At 66.5% G+C, this 17,523-nt stretch overlaps 1 protein-coding gene and 1 long non-coding RNA gene across 2 annotated transcripts; both read left to right on the top strand.

Moving 5' to 3' along the window:
* The first annotated feature begins 1,205 nt into the window (after positions 1-1,205).
* On the top strand, positions 1,206-17,229 carry BAG6 (BAG cochaperone 6). The gene is given in 25 exon segments (XM_072024708.1): positions 1,206-1,452; positions 1,537-1,613; positions 2,848-2,965; positions 3,791-3,927; positions 3,930-3,960; positions 4,899-4,951; positions 5,050-5,129; positions 7,068-7,202; positions 7,289-7,462; positions 8,687-8,813; positions 9,395-9,441; positions 9,443-9,534; positions 12,581-12,658; positions 12,661-12,698; positions 12,701-12,778; positions 13,903-14,021; positions 14,023-14,059; positions 14,155-14,203; positions 14,780-14,878; positions 15,176-15,328; positions 15,732-15,781; positions 16,059-16,169; positions 16,486-16,636; positions 16,987-17,186; positions 17,188-17,229. Coding segments are annotated over 25 exon segments (2,523 nt in total).
* LOC139998880 (uncharacterized) lies at positions 9,940-11,725 on the top strand. Its single transcript, XR_011803862.1, has 4 exons — positions 9,940-10,015; positions 10,703-10,807; positions 11,097-11,146; positions 11,682-11,725. It is a non-coding gene; the product is annotated as an uncharacterized lncRNA (long non-coding RNA).
* Positions 17,230-17,523: the final 294 nt, after the last annotated feature.

Raw genomic sequence — 17,523 nt, 5'->3', positions numbered from 1 at the left:
CCGCCGTGGGGCCGGGGCCCGCCTTGGGGCCGGGGGGAGCCGGCGGGGGGGGGCCCGGAGCCGCTGGAGATCTGCCTGGGGCTGGCGCGGCGCCTCTTCGACCTGGGGGCCCTGGGGTGCCTGGGGGCGGCCCGGGCGGCGCTGGGGGCCCTGGGGGTGCGGCGGCTGCTGGGGGCCGTGGGGCTGGGGGGGGCCGGGGGGGCCTGGCTGCAGGGCCTGGCCGCCTTCCTGCTGGCCGCCGCCGCGCTCCGCCTGCTCCTGGAGCAGCTGCTGCCGCTCGGGGCCCTCTACGGGCTGCTGCAGGCCCTGGTGCTGGCCGCCAGCCTCCGACACGGGGGGGGCGAGGACGAGGAGGAGCGGGCGGAGGGGGGGGAGCAGGCCCGGGGGGCTCCGGATGGCCGCGACCCCCCCCCCGCCGAGCTCCGGGACCCCCCAGCGGAGCTCCGGGAGGCGGCCGAGGAGCTCCGGGACCCCGCGGGGGGGCTCCGGGACCCCCCCGGAGAGCTCTGGGGGCCCCCCCGGGGAGCTCCGGGACCCCCCCCAGCCCCCCGGGCACAAGGGGGCGCCGTGATCGGGGCCCCCCCGGCCCAGGGGCACCCCCGGGACCCTCCAGGGCCCCCCCGGACCCCCCCCCACGGCCGGCTGGGAGGGGGCGGGGCCACCCACAAGCCCCGCCCCCCGAGCCCCCCCCCCCCCCCGAAGCCATGGGTGGGGCGCAGCCCCAGGAGGCCGCCATGGACTCGAGGCCCCGCCCACCGCCCGAACGCTCCGCCCACTTCGGTGACGCCACGGCCGTGGCCCCGCCCACCGAGCAACGCACAAGGGCCGAGGCCCCGCCCACCGCCCGCTCTGATTGGTGCTACCTGCGGGGGGCTTTGCCCCGCCCACTGCTGCTGGCCACGCCCACCGGGACTCAGGCCACGCCCACACTCCGAGAGCTCCGCCCACACTACGCCCGAGGCCCCGCCCACCACCACGGAAGCCCCGCCCACTCCGGCGCCTGAGGCTCCGCCCACGTCGCGGCGTCATGGGACATAAACAACCTCATTTTACGGACAAATACACGCGGTTTGGGACAATTACACGCGGGATTGGGACAAAACAACACTACTTTGGAGAAACACGCGCGGTTCTGGCCAAATAAAGCCGATTTTTGGACAAAAAAACGCTCCGAGTGGTGTCAAAACCCCGCGCCCTTAACAAAGATGGCGGAACCCCGCTGCACACCCGCTGTGTGCCCACATCCAACATGGCGCCGGCGCGGCTTCACCGCGCAAGGCCCCCGCGTTTTGTGGCGTCCGCGTCAGGCGCCTGCCGGAACCTTTCAGGCGCTCCGCGGGCAGGCTGCGCGGCGGGGTCCTCACTCGGCGCATGCGCGGCTGCGTCCCGGCGGCGCCTGCAGCGGAGCGGCCCCGGCCCCGGCCCCGCGACCCGGAAGCGATCGGAACCGAGGTGGGGGGGGGCGGGGGGGGGGGCTCGGTACCGGGGGGGTTCCGGTTCCGGTTCCGGGGCGCTGACCGGGCCCGCCCGCCGCAGCCATGGCGGAGGAGCCGCTGGAGGTGCTGGTGAAGACGCTGGACTCGCAGACACGGAGCTTCCGCGTGCAGCCAGAGGTGGGGGGGCAACGGGGGGGGCACCGGGAATTGGGGGGGGGCACCGGGGCTGGGGGGGGCACCGGGAGTGAAGGGGGGGGGAGGGGTAATGGGGAGGGGCACCGGGATAAAGGGGGAGGGGTTAACGGGGGGGGGAGGGGGGAGCCGGGGCTGGGGGGGGCACTGGGAATTGGGGGGGGGTCACAAGGGACCGTGGGGGGGGCACCGGGGGGTACCGGGGCTGGGGGGGGCACTGGGAGGGTGTGGGGGGGGGCAGCGGGAATTGGGGGGGGCGCTGGGATAAGGGGGGGGAGGGATAATGGGGAGGGGGGGGCACTGGGAGACGGGGAGGGGCACCGGGATAAAGGGGGGGGGGGGCACTGGGAATTGGGGGGGGGGGAAGGAATTGGGGGGGGGCATCGGGGGGGGGAGGGATAATGGGGGAGGGGGGGCACTGGGAGAGGGGGAGGGGCACTGGGAATTGGGGGGTGGGGTAACGGGGGGCAGGGGGCGTAGGGAGCAAAGGGGGGGGGCACTGGGAATTGGGGGGGGGAAAGGAATCGGGGGGTACTGGGGCCGGGGGGGGCACTGGGAGGGGTTACTGGGGGGGAACTGGGATGGGGGGGGCAGTGGGGAGGGGGCACTGGGATGGGAGAGGGGCGGGGGGGGGGCACTGGGGGGGGTTACTGGGAGGGGGGGGGGTGATACTGGGTGATACTGGGGGCATTACTGGGAGGGGTGGGGGGGGTCCTGGGGGTCCTCTGTGCCCCCCCAGATCTTGGTGCGGGCGTTCAAGGAGCACTGGGGGGATACTGGGAGATGGGGGGGTGGTACTGGGTGATACTGGGGGTGTTACTGGGAGGGGTGGGGGGTTACTGGGGGGGGTTATGGGGGGGGTTTATGGTGTGGGGGGTTTATGGGGGGGGGTCTCACCCCCGTCCCCCCCCAGATCTCGGTGCGGGCGTTCAAGGAGCACTGGGGGGCACTGGGAGATGTGGGGGTGGTACTGGGTGATACTGGGGTGGGGTTACTGGGGGGGGTTTATGAGGTGGGGGGGTCCTGGGTGTCTCACCGCCCCCCCCGTGCCCCCCCAGATCTCGGTGCGGGCGTTCAAGGAGCACTGGGGGGATACTGGAAATGAGGGGATGCTATTGGGAGCATTACTGGGAGAGGTGGGGTTACTGGGGGTGGTTATGGGGGGGGTTTATGGGGTGGGGGGTTTATGGGGGGGGTCTCACCCCTGTCCCCCCCCCAGATCTCGGTGCGGGCGTTCAAGGAGCACATCGCGGGGGCCGTGAGCATCGCGGCGGAGAAGCAGCGGCTGATCTACCAGGGCCGCGTGCTGCAGGACGAGAGGAGGCTGCGCGACTACAGTGAGGGGGGGCTTCATGGGGGGGCTTCATGGGGTCCTGGGGGGGTTAACGGGGTCCTGGGGGGGTTAACAGGGGCTTAGAAGGGCTCTGGGGCTGTTTAGAGGGGCTAAAGGGGGGTTGGAGGGGGTTTGGGGGGGGTTGGGGGGCCCTGGGGGGGTCCTGGGGGGGCTCATGGGGTCCTGGGGGGGTTAATGGGGGCTGGGGGGGGTCCTGGGGGGCTCAGAGGGGCTAGGGGGGTGGTCCCCATTATGGGCTGCAGTGACCAGCGGTGCCTGCAGGACTACAGTGAGGGGGGGCTTCGTGGGGGTGTAACAGGGCCCTGGGGGGGCCTAACGGGGTTTGGGGGGCTTTAGGGGGTTAAGGGGGATTTGAAGGGGGTTGGGGGGGCTTTTGGGGGGTCCTGGGGGGTCGCAGGAGGGCTTCATGGGGTTTTGGGGGGTCCTGGGGGGCTTCATGGGAGGCTGGGGTCTCGGGGGGCTTTATGGGGTCCTGGGGGGTTATTGGGGTCTTGGAGGGTCCTGGGGGGCTTTTGGGGGGTCCTGGGGGTCCAGAGGGTCTGCAAAGGGGGGCTCAGGGGGATTCTGGGGGGCTGGGGGGGTCCTGGGGGGGCTGGGGGGGTCCCAGAGGAGTCCGGGGGGGGGCATTGGGGGCTTGGGGAGTCCTGGGGGGATCTCAGAAGGGTCCGGGGGGGCTTTGGGGGGTCCCGAGGGTGTTTGGGGGTCTCGGGGGGTCCTGGGGGGTCTGTTGGGATTTGGGGGGGCCCAGGGGGGTCTCCGGGGGGGTCCTGGGGGGTCTCATCCCCCACCCCCCCGCCCCCCCCCCCAGATGTGGGGGGCAAGGTGATCCACCTGGTGGAGGCGCGCCCCCCACGCAGTCGCCCCCCGGGGGGGTCCCGGACGCGCGGCCTCCCCCTGAGGGGCGGTGGGCGCTGGGGCCCCGAGCGCAACGCCAACAGCTGGATGCCATGGTCGTCGGCACCTTCAACCTGCCCGTCTGTGAGTGCTTTGGGTAATTCCGTCAGATTCGGTAATTTGGGGGTGTTTGGGACGTTTTGGGGGTTTTTGGGGCAAATCCAGGGGGGTTTGGGGCTGTTTTCGGGGGGGGGTTGGGGGTTTTGGGGGGACTTTTTGGGGTGCCCCCCCCAAAACAAAAAACTTATGAAAACAAAAAAAAATAAAAAAAATTATTAAAACAACAACAAAAAAACTTATTTTTTCTAAACACTATCAAAATTTGATTAATTTTCCTTAAATACCGTTTAATTTTCCTTAATTTTCATTTAAATACCATTAAATTCTTAAATTTCCCTTATTTTTCCTTAAATTCCCTTAAATACCATTAAAAATTTCTTTAATTTTGAAACACCGTTACATTTCCCTTAAATTATTTCTCTTTTTTAAAATTTCTATTAAAATTTCCTTATTTTTTCTAACCACCGCTAAAATTTGATTAGATTCCCCTAAATGCCATCAATTTCCTTCGATTTCCCTTTATATATATCATCTATTTTCATTAAATTTCTCCTAAATACCCTTGACTTCTTGGTTTCTCTCAAAAACCATTAACATTTGTTGTATTTTTTCTAAACTATTAAATTCTGATAAAATTTCCCGAAATGCCGTTAATTTCCCTTAAATCCCCTTAAATACCACTGAAACTTCCCTAAATTGTTCTAAACGCTATTAAACATTAATTAAATTTATTTAATTATATAATTATTTAATTAAAATCAATGAATTAAATAAAATTAATTAAATTTCCCTAAACGCCATTAATTTCCCCCTAATTCCCCCTGTCCCCCCAAATCCCCAAATTTCCCCATTCTCCCCTCCCCCCCCAAATTCCCCCAAACCCCCCCATTCCCCCCATTTCCCCCCACCCCCCCTCCCCTCCTGCCCCCGCTTTTCCCGTAATTCCCCGTTTTTCGCCCCAGATGGACGGCTCTCGGTGGACGTTCACATCAACATGGACCAGGCCCCGGTGCAGGTGGGTGGGGGGCGCCCCCCCCGGGCAGCCAGGCGGGGGTGTGGGGGCAGTTACTGGGCCAATTACCCCCAGATCACCAATCACCGCCCCCCCCCCAGAGCGAGCCGCGGTCCCTGCGGCTGGCGGTGGCGCAGCACATCATCCGCGACCTGCAGGGGGTCTCCTGGCCCGCCTTCAGGTGAGACCCCCCCAGTGACCCCCCCAAATGCCACACCCTCCCTCATCACACCTCCCTCAATGACCCCCCCCGAATGACACCTCTCCCGATCCGCGACCCCCCCAATCACCTCCCTCAATCACCTCCCCCCAATCACCTCCCCTCAATCACCTCCCTCAGCCACCTCCCCCTTAATCACCCCCCTTAATGACCCCCCCTTAATGACCCCCCCCTAATGACCCCCCCCTAATCACCCCCCCCCTTAATCACCTCCCCTTAATCACCCCCCCCCTAATTACCCCCCCCTTAATGACCCCCCCTTAATGACTCCTCCTTAATTACTTCTCCTTAATTATCTCTCCTAATGACTCCCAGTGACCCCCTTAATGACCACCCCCTTAATGACCCCCCCTTAATGACCCCCCCCCTTAATGACCCCCCCCTTAATGACCCCCCCTTAATGACCCCCCCCTTAATGACCCCCCCCTAATGACCCCCCCTACAGTGACCCCCCCTTAATGACCCCCCCCTAATGACCCCCCCGATGACCCCCCCTTAATGACCCCCCCCTTAATGACCCCCCCTCAATGACCCCCCCAATCACCTCCCTCAATGACACCTCCCTCAATGACCTCCCTCAATCACACCTCCCCGAATGCACCCCACCACAAATGACCCCCCCTTAATGACCCCCCCCTTAATGACCCCCCCCCCCCTTAATGACCCCCCCCCCTTAATGACCCCCCCCCTCAAATCACACCTCCCTCAAATGACACCTCCCTCAAATCACACCCCCCCCCAAATGACCCCCCCCAATTACACCCCCCCCCTTAATGACCCCCCCTTAATGACCCCCCCAATGACCCCCCCTTAATGACCCCCCCTTAATGACCCCCCCTTATTAACTCCCCCTTAATCACCCCCCCCTTAATCACCCCCCCCTTAATCACCCCCCCTTAATGACCCCCCTTAATGACCCCCCCAATCACCCCCCCCAATGACCCCCTTAATGACCCCCCCTTAATGACCCCCCCCAATCACCTCCCTCAATGACCCCCCCTCAATGACCCCCCTCAATGACCTCCCTCAAATACCTCCCACTGACCCCCCCCAATGACCCCCCCCTTAATGACCCCCCCCTTAATGACCCCCCCTAATGACCCCCCCCCTTAATGACCCCCCCCAATGACCCCCCCCAATGACCCCCCCTTAATGACCCCCCCCCTTAATGACCCCCCCTTAATGACCCCCCCTTAATGACCCCCCCTTAATGACCCCCCCTAATGACCCCCCCTAACGACCCCCCCAATGACCCCCCCTTAATGACCCCCCCTTAATGACCCCCCCCCACTATATTTTCTCTGTACTCTTTAGATCACCCTCCTTTGCCCCCTTTTTACCCCCATTGCCCCTTTTGCCCCCTTACCCCCCTGTTCCCATCATGGGTCCCAGCCCCCCCCCTTGCCCCCTTTTCCCCCCCCACCCCATTTTAACCCCCCCCCTTACCCACTTTTTACCCCCCCAACCCCTTTTTCTCCTTCAGCCCTCCCTCTTTTTCCCCCCTACTCCCCCTTTTTACCCTCATTGCCCCCTTTTGTCCCCCCTTTTGCCCCCCCTCCATTACCCCCATTATAGGGTCTCTTGAGACCCTCCTTCCCCCTTTTACCCCCCCCCATTTCCCCCCCCCCTCCCTTTTACCCCCCCCCTTATCCATTATGGGATCCTTGTCCCCCCTTATTCTTTCTTCTCATCTCTGTCTCTCTTCTACCCCCCCTCCTATCCTATTATAGGGTCTCAGACCCCCCTCCTTTAATCCCTCTTTCCACCCCCCCATTTCCCCCCCCCCCCAATTCACCCCCCCCCTTGCCCCTTTTCAACCCCCTTTTCACCCCCCTTACCCATTTATGGGGTTTGGCCCTCCCCTTGCCCCCTTTCCCCCCCCCCAACCCCCTCCCACAGGGCACCAACGCCGCCGACCCCCCCCCCCAGCCCCCACCCCCCCCCCAGCTGCTGCCGCCCTCCCTCCTTGGTCCACCCGGAGGCCCCCCCGGCGCCCCCCTCGGACCCCCCCCAGCCCCCGGAGGGCAGCGCCAGGTACCGTAAAGGAGCCGGGGGGTTGTGGGGGTCGTGGGGCCTCCCCCCTTTAATTTGGGGGGGGTCCCTGATTTTTGGCCCCCCAGCCCCCCCAGCCCCGCCGAGCTCGCCGAGGTGCTGCGGGAGCTGCGGCGCCTGCAGGGCCGCCTGGAGCCCTTCCAGCAGCGCCAGCTCAGCCTCCTGGCCCCCACCGCCGCCACCGCCTCCTACAGCAGCGATGTGAGGGGGGGGCACGAAAATATGGGGGGGGGTCCTGAAATGTTGGGGGGGGCTGGGGGCCAAAATGGGGGGCTGGGAGCCATAAATGGGGCTGGGGAGGGGGCTGGGACCCCGTAATGGGGGCTGCTGGCACCGCCTCCTACGGCTCTGACGTGAGGGGGGGCACAAAAATATTGGGGGGGGGCCCTGAAATATTGGGGGGCTGGGGGCAGAAATGGGGGGCTGGGGGCTGTGTCCTCACGGGCCATGGGGGGCTCTGGGACCCACTAACGTGGGGCTGGGAGGGGGCTGGGATCACATAAAAGGGGGGGTATTAATGTGAGGGGGGGGGCACAAAAATATTCGGGGGGGTCCTGAAATATTGGGGGGGGCTGGGGGCCAAAATGGGGGGGCTGGGGGTTGTTATAGGGTGTCTAGGAGCCATAAATGGGGGCTGTGGGGGGCTGTGGGGGGCTGTGGGACCCCAAATCAAGGAGGGTATTAAGGTGGGGGGGGCAAATGGGGGGGTCTTTAAATACGGGGGTTGTGAAATATTGGGGCCCAAATGTTGGGGCTGGGCTGGGTACGGGGTCATGGGGGTGTCCAGGACCCCATAAGGTGGCTTTTGGGGGCTCTGGGACCCCATAATGGGGCTGGGCAGGGGGCTGGGATCACATAAGGGGGGCATTAATGTGAGGGGGGGGCACAAAATATTTTGGGGCTCTAAATATTGGGGGGCTGGGGTTGAAAATGGGCTGGGGGTTGTTAGGGGCCGTGGGTCCAGGACCCCATAAAGGAGCCATGAGGGGGGTCTGGGGGGATTTTAGGGGCCCCTGCAGGGATTTTTGGGGTCCTTTGGGTGGTTTTGGGTGTCCCCTGGAGCCATTTGGGGGTTTTTGGGGTGGTTTTGGGGTCTTTGGGGTTATTTTGGGGTCATTCTTGTAAATTTTTGGGGTCCCTGGGGTGATTTGGGGAGTCCCTGGAGCCGTTTTTGGGGGTTTCTGGGGTGAGTTGGGGTCTCCCTCACCCGGGGGGGTCCCACCCTATATGGGGGGGGTCCCTCCCTTTATGGGGGTGTCCCCATTTGAGGGGGGTCCCTCCCATTTGGGGGGGTCCCCTTTTATATGGGGGGGCCCTGTTATATGGGGGGGTCTCTCCTATCCCGGGGGTCTTCTCTATTCCGTGGGGTCTCCTCTATCCGGGGGGTCCCCCCATTCCGGGGGGGGTCTCCTGTTATGGGGGTGCCCCCCCCCATTTTGGGCCCCCCCCCGACCCCCCCGTCCCAGGAGGCCCGCGAGGAGGGGCTCCGGCCCTGCTGCGCTGGTGGGGGAGAGCCAGCGGCTGGTGGACAACGCGCTGCTGGCGCTGGCCGAGCTGCGCTGCGCCCTGGGGGGGGCCCTCCCCCACCTGCACGTCTCCGCGCCGCCCCCCCCCCCCCACGGCCGGCCCCCCCGTGCTGCTGCAGCAGCCGCCATCCCATCCAGGTACGGGGGAATACTGAAAAATTGAGTTTTGGGGGGTGGGGCAAAGGTCACATTTATGGGGCTGGGGGGGCAAAAATTGTATTCGGGGAGTGGGGGGGGCAAATCACATTTATGGGGTTGGGGGGAAAAGTCCTTACATCTATGGGGCTGGGGGGCATTCCCTATCCAGCTGGGGGGGCCCCAATAATTCACATTTCGGGGGGGGACCCCAATAATTAATTTTGGGGGGGGGGGAACCCAATAATTCACTTTTAGGGGTTGGGGGGGGCTCCAACCTCCATATTTATGGGGCTGGGGGGGGGCTCCAATAATTCACATTTATGGGGTGGGGGGGCTCCAAAATTCCCATCCAGGTGGGGGGGCCCCCAGGACATATTTGGGGGGGGGGGACACCCCAAATGGGGCTGGGGGAGCCCCAATTCCCCCCCCCGCCCCCCCCCAACCACTGTCCTTCCCTCTATGGACAGGGACCCCCCCCATCAACCCCCCCCCCCCTTGCCCCCCCCCCTCTCTATCAACGTGGGCACCACGGTGACCATGACCGGCAATGGGGCGCGCGCCCGGCCCCTCCTCCCCCGAGACCCCCCCGGGGCCCCCCCTCCCCAAAACGCCGCCGCCTTCTCCCCCCCCCCCCCCGGGACACCCCCGAGGCCCCCCCAGGCCCCCCCCAGGCCCCTACCCCCCCCGGGGGTCCGAGCCGGGGCCCCCCCCCCGCGTGATCCGCATTTCGGACTAGACGGGAGCCGTGGTGATGATGCACATGAACATCCAGGTGGTCGGCGACTCCCCCTCATTTTGGGGACCCCCCCAAAATTTGGGGACCCCTCCACCTTGGGGACCCCCCCCAGGGACCTCCCCCAACCCTCCCCTTTTTTGTCCCCCCCCAAGATCGGGGCTCGCAGGCGGCCGGGGCGCGAGCGGCCCCCCCGGGCACGGCTTGGGCATGGGTGAGTTGGGGGGGATTTGGGGGGATTTTGGGGGGTTTTGGGGCGGGGGCAGGGCTGTGACCCCCCTTCTGTTGGCGCATTTTTTCCAGGGAGCAGTGGCTGCCCCCCGCCCCCCAGGCTCCTGCAGGCGGTCGCCCACCAGATCACCAGCAGGCAGTGGCTGCCGCCGCCTCCGCCGCCACAGGTGGGTGCCCCACGGCGCCCCATAGCGCCCCATAACTGCCCCATAGCGCCCCATAGCTGCCCTAGAGCCGCCCCATAGCTGCCCTATAGCTGCCCTATAACCACCCCACAGTGCCCCATAGCGCCCCTATAGCTGCCCCATGGCTGCCCTATAACTGCCCCATAACCACCCCATAGCAATCCCATCACTGCCCCACAGCTGCCCCATAGGTGCCCCAGAGCTGCCCCATAACTGCCCCACAGCTGCCCCATAGCGCCCCATAACTGCCCCTATAGCCGCCCCATAACTGCCCCATATAACTGCCCCATGTAGCTGCCCCATACAGCCTCATACTGCCCTATAAGGACCCCATAACTGCCCTATAACTGCCCCATAACCACCCTATAGCAATCCCATAACTGCCCCGTTGCAGCCCCATAACCACCCCATAGTGCCCCATAGCTGCCCTATAGCGCCCTATGGCTGCCCCATAGCACCCCATACTGCCCCTACAGCTGCCCCATAACTGCCCCACTGCTGCCCACAGCTGCCCCATAGTGGCCCATGGCTGCCCCATAACCACCCCCAGCCTATAGCTGCCCCATAGTGCCCCATAATGACCCTATAGCTGCCCCATAAACGCCCCTATAGCCGCCCACACAACTGCCCCATGTCCTGCCCCACATAACCCCCCCGTGCCCCCCCCAGGCCAGGCGGTCGGCGGCTTCCAGGTCCACGCGGGTGGTGATCGCCCGCCCCACGGCGCCCCCCGCGCCCCACACACCCCCGGGGCCCCCCAAGGCGGCCGCTCCCGTGAGTGGGGCAGGGGGCAGAGAATTGGGTGCTTATGGGGCGGGGGGGCGTTATGGGGTGGGGAGGGCTCTATGGGGCAGGGGGGGGCTCTATGGGGTGTGTGGGGGTGTTAAGGGGTGGGGGGCTCTATGGGGGGGGTGTTATGGGATTGGGGTTATGGGAGGGGGAGGTGGCCTTGGGGGGGGTCCCGGGGGGCGGTGGGGGTCCTGGGGGGTCCATGGGGGGGGCCGGGGTCCCGGTGCCCGCCGTGACCCCGGCCCAGGCCCCCGGGGGCGCGTCGCTGGCGCAGGTGATCAGCGGGCTGGTGGGGCAGCCTGCTGCTGCAGCCACTGGTACTGGGTGAGTGCGGGACTGGGGGCACTGGGAGGGACTGGGAGGGCATATGGGGCAGCACCGGGGGAACTGGGAGGAGCTGGGGGGGTGCTGGGAGGAACTGGGGGGCACTGGGAGGGACTGGGAGGGTAAATGGGGGAATACTGGAGGAACTGGGAGGAGCTGGGGGGGCACTGGAGGGACTGGGGGGCACTGGGAGGGACTGGGAGGGTAAATGGGGGAATACTGGGGGAACTGGGAGGAGCTGGGGGGGCACTGGGAGGGACTGGGAAGCACTGGGAGGCACTGGGAGGTCATGTGGGGGCATACTGGGAAACTGGGAACTGGGAGGGCATATGGAGGCGTATGGGGGGAACTGGGAAGAACTGGGGGGATACTGGGAGGACCTGGGGGGGCACTGGGAGGGCATATGGGGGCATACTGGGAGAACTGGGAGGAGCTGGGGGTCACTGGGAGGAACTGGGGGGCACTGGGGTGGGGGGCACTGGGGACACTGGGAGTCCCGGGTGCTGAGAAGGTCCTCCCCTCACCCCCTCCCCAGCCCAGGGTGGCTCCGCCCCCCCCGCCTCTCGGCCCCGCCCCCCGCGAGCAGCGCCTCGACCCTCTCCCTCGGCCCCGCCCCCGCCCGCCCCGCCCTCCCCGGGCTCGTCCCCGGTGGGCGGGGCCCCGGGGGGGCCGGGAGGGGGCGTGGCCGGCGAGGCCCCGCCCCTGGCGGCGCTGCTGGGGGCTCCTGGGGGCGGCGCCCCCTCCCCCGCCGTCACCGTCGCCATGCCGGGGGCGCCCTTCCTGCAGGGCGTGGCCGGACTCCTGCAGGTGAGGGGCATTGTGGGAAGGGGAGGGGGCCTAGGGGAGGGGGAGGGGCCTAAAGGGAGGGGCCTAAAGGGAGGGGGAGGGGCCTAGGGGGAGGGGCGGAGCCTAAGAAAAGGGGGAGGGGCCTAGGGGAGGGGGAGGGGCCTGGGGAAGACCCAGGGATCTGTGGGAAGTGGGAGGAGCCCCCAGAAAAGGGGAGGGGCCTGGGGAAGGGAGGAGCTTAAGAAAAGGGGCGGGGCCTAAAGGAGGGGGAGGAGCCTAAGGGAGGGGGGAGGAGCCTAAGGGACACGTGGCGCAGGGCATTGTGGGAAGGAGGAGGACCATGTGGGGGGGGGGGGTGCCTGAGGCAATCACGGGAAGGGCTGAGCCCCTCCCCCCAGACCCCTGGCTGCCCGCCCCCGCCTCCTCCCTTCCCCCCCCCCAGGCCGCCCAGTCCCCTCCTTCCCCCCCACCCCCCCGCACCCCCTCACCCCCCTCATCCCCCCCACCCCCCCCGGCCCCCCCTCCCCTCCCCACCCCTCCCCCTGCCTAGGAGGCCCCTCCCCCTCCCCTCCACCCCCCCCAGCCCCCCTCCCCCGTCCCCTCCTCCCCCTCCCCCCTCTTCCTCCTCTTCCTCCTCCTCCTCCTCAGCGCCCTCTGCCTGGGCGCCCCCCCAGGCCCCCCCCCTGTCTGCCTGCCTCGAGTTCTTCACCAGCGTGGTGCGGCAGGGGGCGCCTCCATGCTGGGCTCGCTGGGGGGCCCCCCAGGGCCGCCCCCCCAGACATCGCCGCCTTCCTGCAGCGCCTCAGCGGGCCCCCCCCCAGCTTCGAGCACGGCGCCGGAGGGCCTGCGGGTGAGGGGGGGGTGGGGGGGGCATTTTGGGGGAGGGGTTTGGGGGGTTTGGGGGCAGTGGAGGGGTTGGGGGAGTTTGTGGGGATGGGGAGGGGGTTTGGGGGAAAGGGGGGGATTTTGGGGGCAGTGGGAGGAGGTTTGGGGGACAATGGGGGGGATTTGGGGGGCTGGGAGGGGGTTGAAGGGATTTGGGGGAGGTTGGGGGGGCTTAAAGGGATTCTGGGGGGGTTTAGGGGGATTTGGGGGGGTTTATAGGGATTTGTGGGGGGGATTAGGGAATGGTTTGGGGCTGTTCGGGGGATTTAGGGGGGATTTTGGGGAATTTCAGGGGGATTTGGGGGGAATTGGGGAGATATTTTGGGGGGTTTTTGGGGGGATTTGGGGGGCTCTGTGGCGGTTTCAAGGGGCCCCTCCCCTCCCCGTGGCGGTTTCGTCGCTCCCCCTCCATATATGGCAGTGGTTGCCCCGCGCCCCTGTACCAGGGGGCGTGGCTTGTTAATGGGGCGTGGCTTGAAAAGGCAAGGGGCGTGGCCTCCAGGGTGTTACCTTCCCTTCTCTGACCCTGCCCCCCTTTTAACCCTTAGCTTTTTGCTGTGCTGGGGGTGGGGCTTTTTGGGGGGCTCTTCAGGTCGAGGGGTTAAATGGGCGTCTGTCCCTATCGGGGGGCGTGGTTTCCGGGGGCGTGTCCCTCCCTCCCACCACGCCCCTTTTTAACCCTTTCGTTGGGAAGCTCGCCGTGCTGGGGGGTTCCAGGGGGCGGTCTCTTCAGGTGGGCTCAGGTGGGCGTGTCCTAAGGGGGCGCGGCCCTCCAAGGGGGCGTGTCCCTTTCTGACCACGCCCCTTTTTCACCCTTTCAGTTCTTTGGGGAGCTGCTGTGCTGGGGGGTCCCCTTTGGGTGGGGTCCTTTAGGTGGGGGGGTTCAGTGGGCGTGTCCTAAGGGGCGTGTCGAGGGGGCGTTCCCTGATTCATGCCCCCTTTTTAACCCTTTAAGTTCTTGCTGTGCTGGGGGTGGGGCTTTTTGGGGGTCCTTCAGGTCAAGGGGTCAGTGGGCGTGTCCTACAGGGGGCGTGGCTTACCGGGGGCGTGTCCCTCCCTGACCCCGCCCCTTTAACCCCTTGTAGGCTTTTTGGGAGCTGCTGTCGCTGCTGTGCCAGCAGGTGGCCATGGTGGACGTGGTGGCCCTGCTGCACGGCCACTGCCAGCCCCTGCAGCGCCTGCAGCCCGCCCTGCGCCGCTTCTACAGCGGGCGGGCAGGAGCCCAGCGAGGGCAGCGTGCGGGTAGGGGCGTGGGGGGAGGGGGATGGGGGCATGGGGCAGAATCTCCCCAGGTACAGGGACTGAGTCTGGGGGGGGTCTCTGGGGGTTCCCTGCAGGCGGCCGCCCACGTCATAGCTGGGCTGGAGGAGTTGGAGGGAGAGCTTTGTGAGTGGGGACGGGGGGTTGGGGGGGATTTGGGGAGGATTTGGGGGGTATTGGGGGGTGAGGAGGGGGTTGGGGGGGATTTGGGGGCAGATTGGGGGTAGAGGAGGGGATTTGGGGGGGATTGGGTGGTGAAGAGGGGATTGGGAAGGGGTTTGGGGGGATTTGGGGGGGATTTGGGGGTTTGGGTGGGGATCTGGGGTTTGAGGGGGATTTGAGGTTTGGAGGGGATTTGGGAGGGGATTTGGGGGTTTGGAGGGGGTTGGGAGTGGACTTGGGATAGATTTTGGGGACAATTTTGGTTTTTGAGGGGGAAATTGGGGATTTGGGAGGGAATTTGGGGGTTGTGGGTGGTTGGGGAGGGGCTTTGGAGGGGATTTGGGGAGGATTTGGGTGTTCTAGGGTGGGAATTGAGGGTTTGGGGGGGATTTGGGGGATGGGGAGTTGGGAGTAGGAGTCCTTTGGGGGGTGTTGGGGGGTTTGGGTTCTGGGCAGGGGGGGCTCTGTAAGTTGGGGGGGTACTTGGGGGGTTTGTGGGGGGGTTGTCCCCTCACCCCCCCCCCGTGTCCCCCCCCCCAGGCGGGGTGCAGGTTGCTGAGGGCGTGGACATCACCCGCACCAACGTGGAGTTCCTGCAGGAGCACTTCCAGCGCCGCATTGCCCTGCACATCCTGCGCTGCTCCGGGTGGGTGGGGGGCACGGGGCGGGGCATGAAACCCCCCCCTTGGTACTGAGCACCCCCCCGTGTCCCCCAGACGCCAGCTTCGGCCCCTGCCTCCGGAGCTTGGCAACCGGGCCCTGTTCGAGTGCCTGGCGCTGAACCTGCACTGCCTGCGGGGGAGCGCGCGGCCCTGGGGGCGCTCACTGGCAGCGACCGCATCGTGAGTGGGGGGCTGGGGGGGGTCAGGGGGGACTGTGGGGGGGCACAGACACACAGAGAGACCGGCACCCGGTTTCCTCCCCCCCCCCCCCCAGCGCCGCATGTCGGCCGACGTGGCGCCGTCGCGCCGCTGGTGTCGTGGCTCACGGCCGTGGTGGGGATGTCTGGCCCGCAGGGTGCTGGAGCAGATGCCGGTACCCCCGAGCAGATCCTGCCCTACGTGCGGCGCCTCGGGGACCCCCCCCCGCAGCAGGTGGGCGCCCCGGGACAGGAACACTCCCTCTCTTTAACCACGCCCCCTCTCCTGAACCACGCCCCATTTCCCTTAACCCCGCCCCTTTATGTTACCTGTGCCTTTCTTTAGCCACGCCCCCTTCTCCCCTTAGCCACGCCCTCCTCCTGAGCCATGCCCCTTAACCACACCCACTTTGCCACTGTCCCGGGTAGCCCCGCCCACTCGCCCTGACCCCGCCCCCTTGTCTCCTGGCCCCGCCCCCTCTCGAGCCAGGCCCCACCCCTTCTCGTTGGCCACGCCCCCTTCTGGCCCCGCCCCTTCCATGACCCCGCCCCCTCCCATCTCAGGCCCCGCCCCTTTCCCTGGGCCCCGCCCACCTCACCCTGACCACGCCCCCTCTCTGCCCCCAGCCCCTGCCCTGCCGGAGGAGCCAATGGAGACCCAGGAGGCGGAGCCGCCGCCGGAGGTGGGCGTGGCCACGGCGGGTGGGGAGGCGTGGGAGGCGTGGCCTGCGCTGACCCCGCCCCCTCCCCCCCGCCCCTCCCCCGCAGCGCGAGGGCGCCGCCTCCCCCGCCCCCGCCACCACGGCCGGGAGGAGGCGCGCGCCGAATGAGAGCGAGGCGTGGGCGGCCGCCGCGGGCCCCCGGTGGAGGAGCCGCCGACCGGCTGCGGGGGTCGACGTGGGGGGGGGGTCCTACGCCATGTGTGTATCGGGGGGCTCACCCGGGACCCCCCCCCCCCAGGAGTGGGTCCCCCTCATCATCCGCGAGGACGTCCAGACCCAGCGCAAGGGCAAGCCGCAGCCCCCCCTGAGCGACGCCTACCTGACCGGCATGCCCGCCAAGCGCCGCAAGGTGGAGGTCCTGCCCCATAGCCTGCCCCATAGATCCTGCCCCATAGCCTGCCCTATAGCCTGCTCCATAGCCCGCCCTATAGCCTGCCCCATAGCCTGCCCCATAACCCTGCCCCATAGCCTGCCCCATAGATCCTGCCCCATAGCCCTGCCCCATAGCCTGCCCCATAGCCTGCCCCATAACCCTGCCCCATAGCCTGCCCCATAGCCTGCCCCATAGATCCTGCCCCATAACCCTGCCCCACAGCCTGACCCATGTCCCCTCAACCCATAGCCTGCCCCACAGCCTCCCACTGACCCCTCCCTCCCTCCCATAGACCAATACAATGCAGGCCAGGGCTCTCCTGCTGCTGGCCCTGGCCGAGGCCGTGGGCGCCTGCCCAGCCGCCGGTGCCCGGCCCCTGGGGTCCCCGGAGAGCCTGAACCGGGAGCTGAGCGAGGGGCCCCTGCAGGAGGGGTCGCAAGCAGGTGGGGAGGGATGGTGTCAGCAGTTTGGGGTCTGGGGGTATGGGAGGGAGACCAGGGGGGCCTGGGAATGGAGGGGGTTGGGGTGTCCTGGGGGCTGGGAAGGATCTGGGGGTCCTGATGGGGTTGTGGGGGCGGTCTTGTCCTGTGGGGGAGCCCTGAGGTGTCCTGGGGGTCTTGGGATGGTCCAGGAAAGGACCTGGGGGGCATTTGGGGGGCATTAGGGGGATTTTGGAGGGATTTGGGGTGGGTTTGGGACTATGGGAAGGGTTTAGGGGGAATTTTGGGGGGTATTTGGGGAACCGGGGGGACGGGGGTGTCTGTGTGGGGATCTCACAGGGCTCTGTTGGGAGGGATCCTGGGGGGTCTCCCATGGGTGGGGTCTGGGGAGGGGTCCCCCTGTGTTGAGGTTCCCTGGGACTCGGGTGTGGCAGGTGGGTGGGCGTGGCCAGCTGACGCCCCGCCCACCCCTCTGGCCCCGCCCCCCTCCCTCCGGCCCCGCCCCCAGCTCCTGGCCGACCTCCAGCGCCGCCTCGCGAGGACCCCGACTCGGCGCCCCCCGGCGCCTCCCCTGCGCCCAGCGCGCCTTCACGTAGTTGAGGGCCCCCCCCGCGGCCCCCCCCCCAATAAAGGCTCCGCCCCCTGCTCTAAGCCCCGCCTCTCGCCACGCCCCACTTGATTTCGTCACTTTTATTCTGTTTTTTTTTTCTGCAAACGAGTTTTTTTTTTTTTTATGTTTTTTTTTTTTTGTCTTGCTCGGGCATCTCTTTAACAAAGGGGCCGCAGCCCGACAGGGGGGAGGGGTGGTGGGGCCGGGGGAGGCCCATAAGTGTGGGGCACGGACCCACAAGTGTGGGGACAGAGACCCCATGGGGTGGGGGTCCATGAGC

The sequence above is a fragment of the Anas platyrhynchos genome, chromosome 17, assembly GCF_047663525.1.
Source record: "Anas platyrhynchos isolate ZD024472 breed Pekin duck chromosome 17, IASCAAS_PekinDuck_T2T, whole genome shotgun sequence".
In the NCBI taxonomy this organism is placed as follows: Eukaryota; Metazoa; Chordata; class Aves; order Anseriformes; family Anatidae; genus Anas; species Anas platyrhynchos.
Note: the sequence above shows the minus strand (reverse complement) of the source record. Positions and strands in the feature narration are given on the sequence as shown.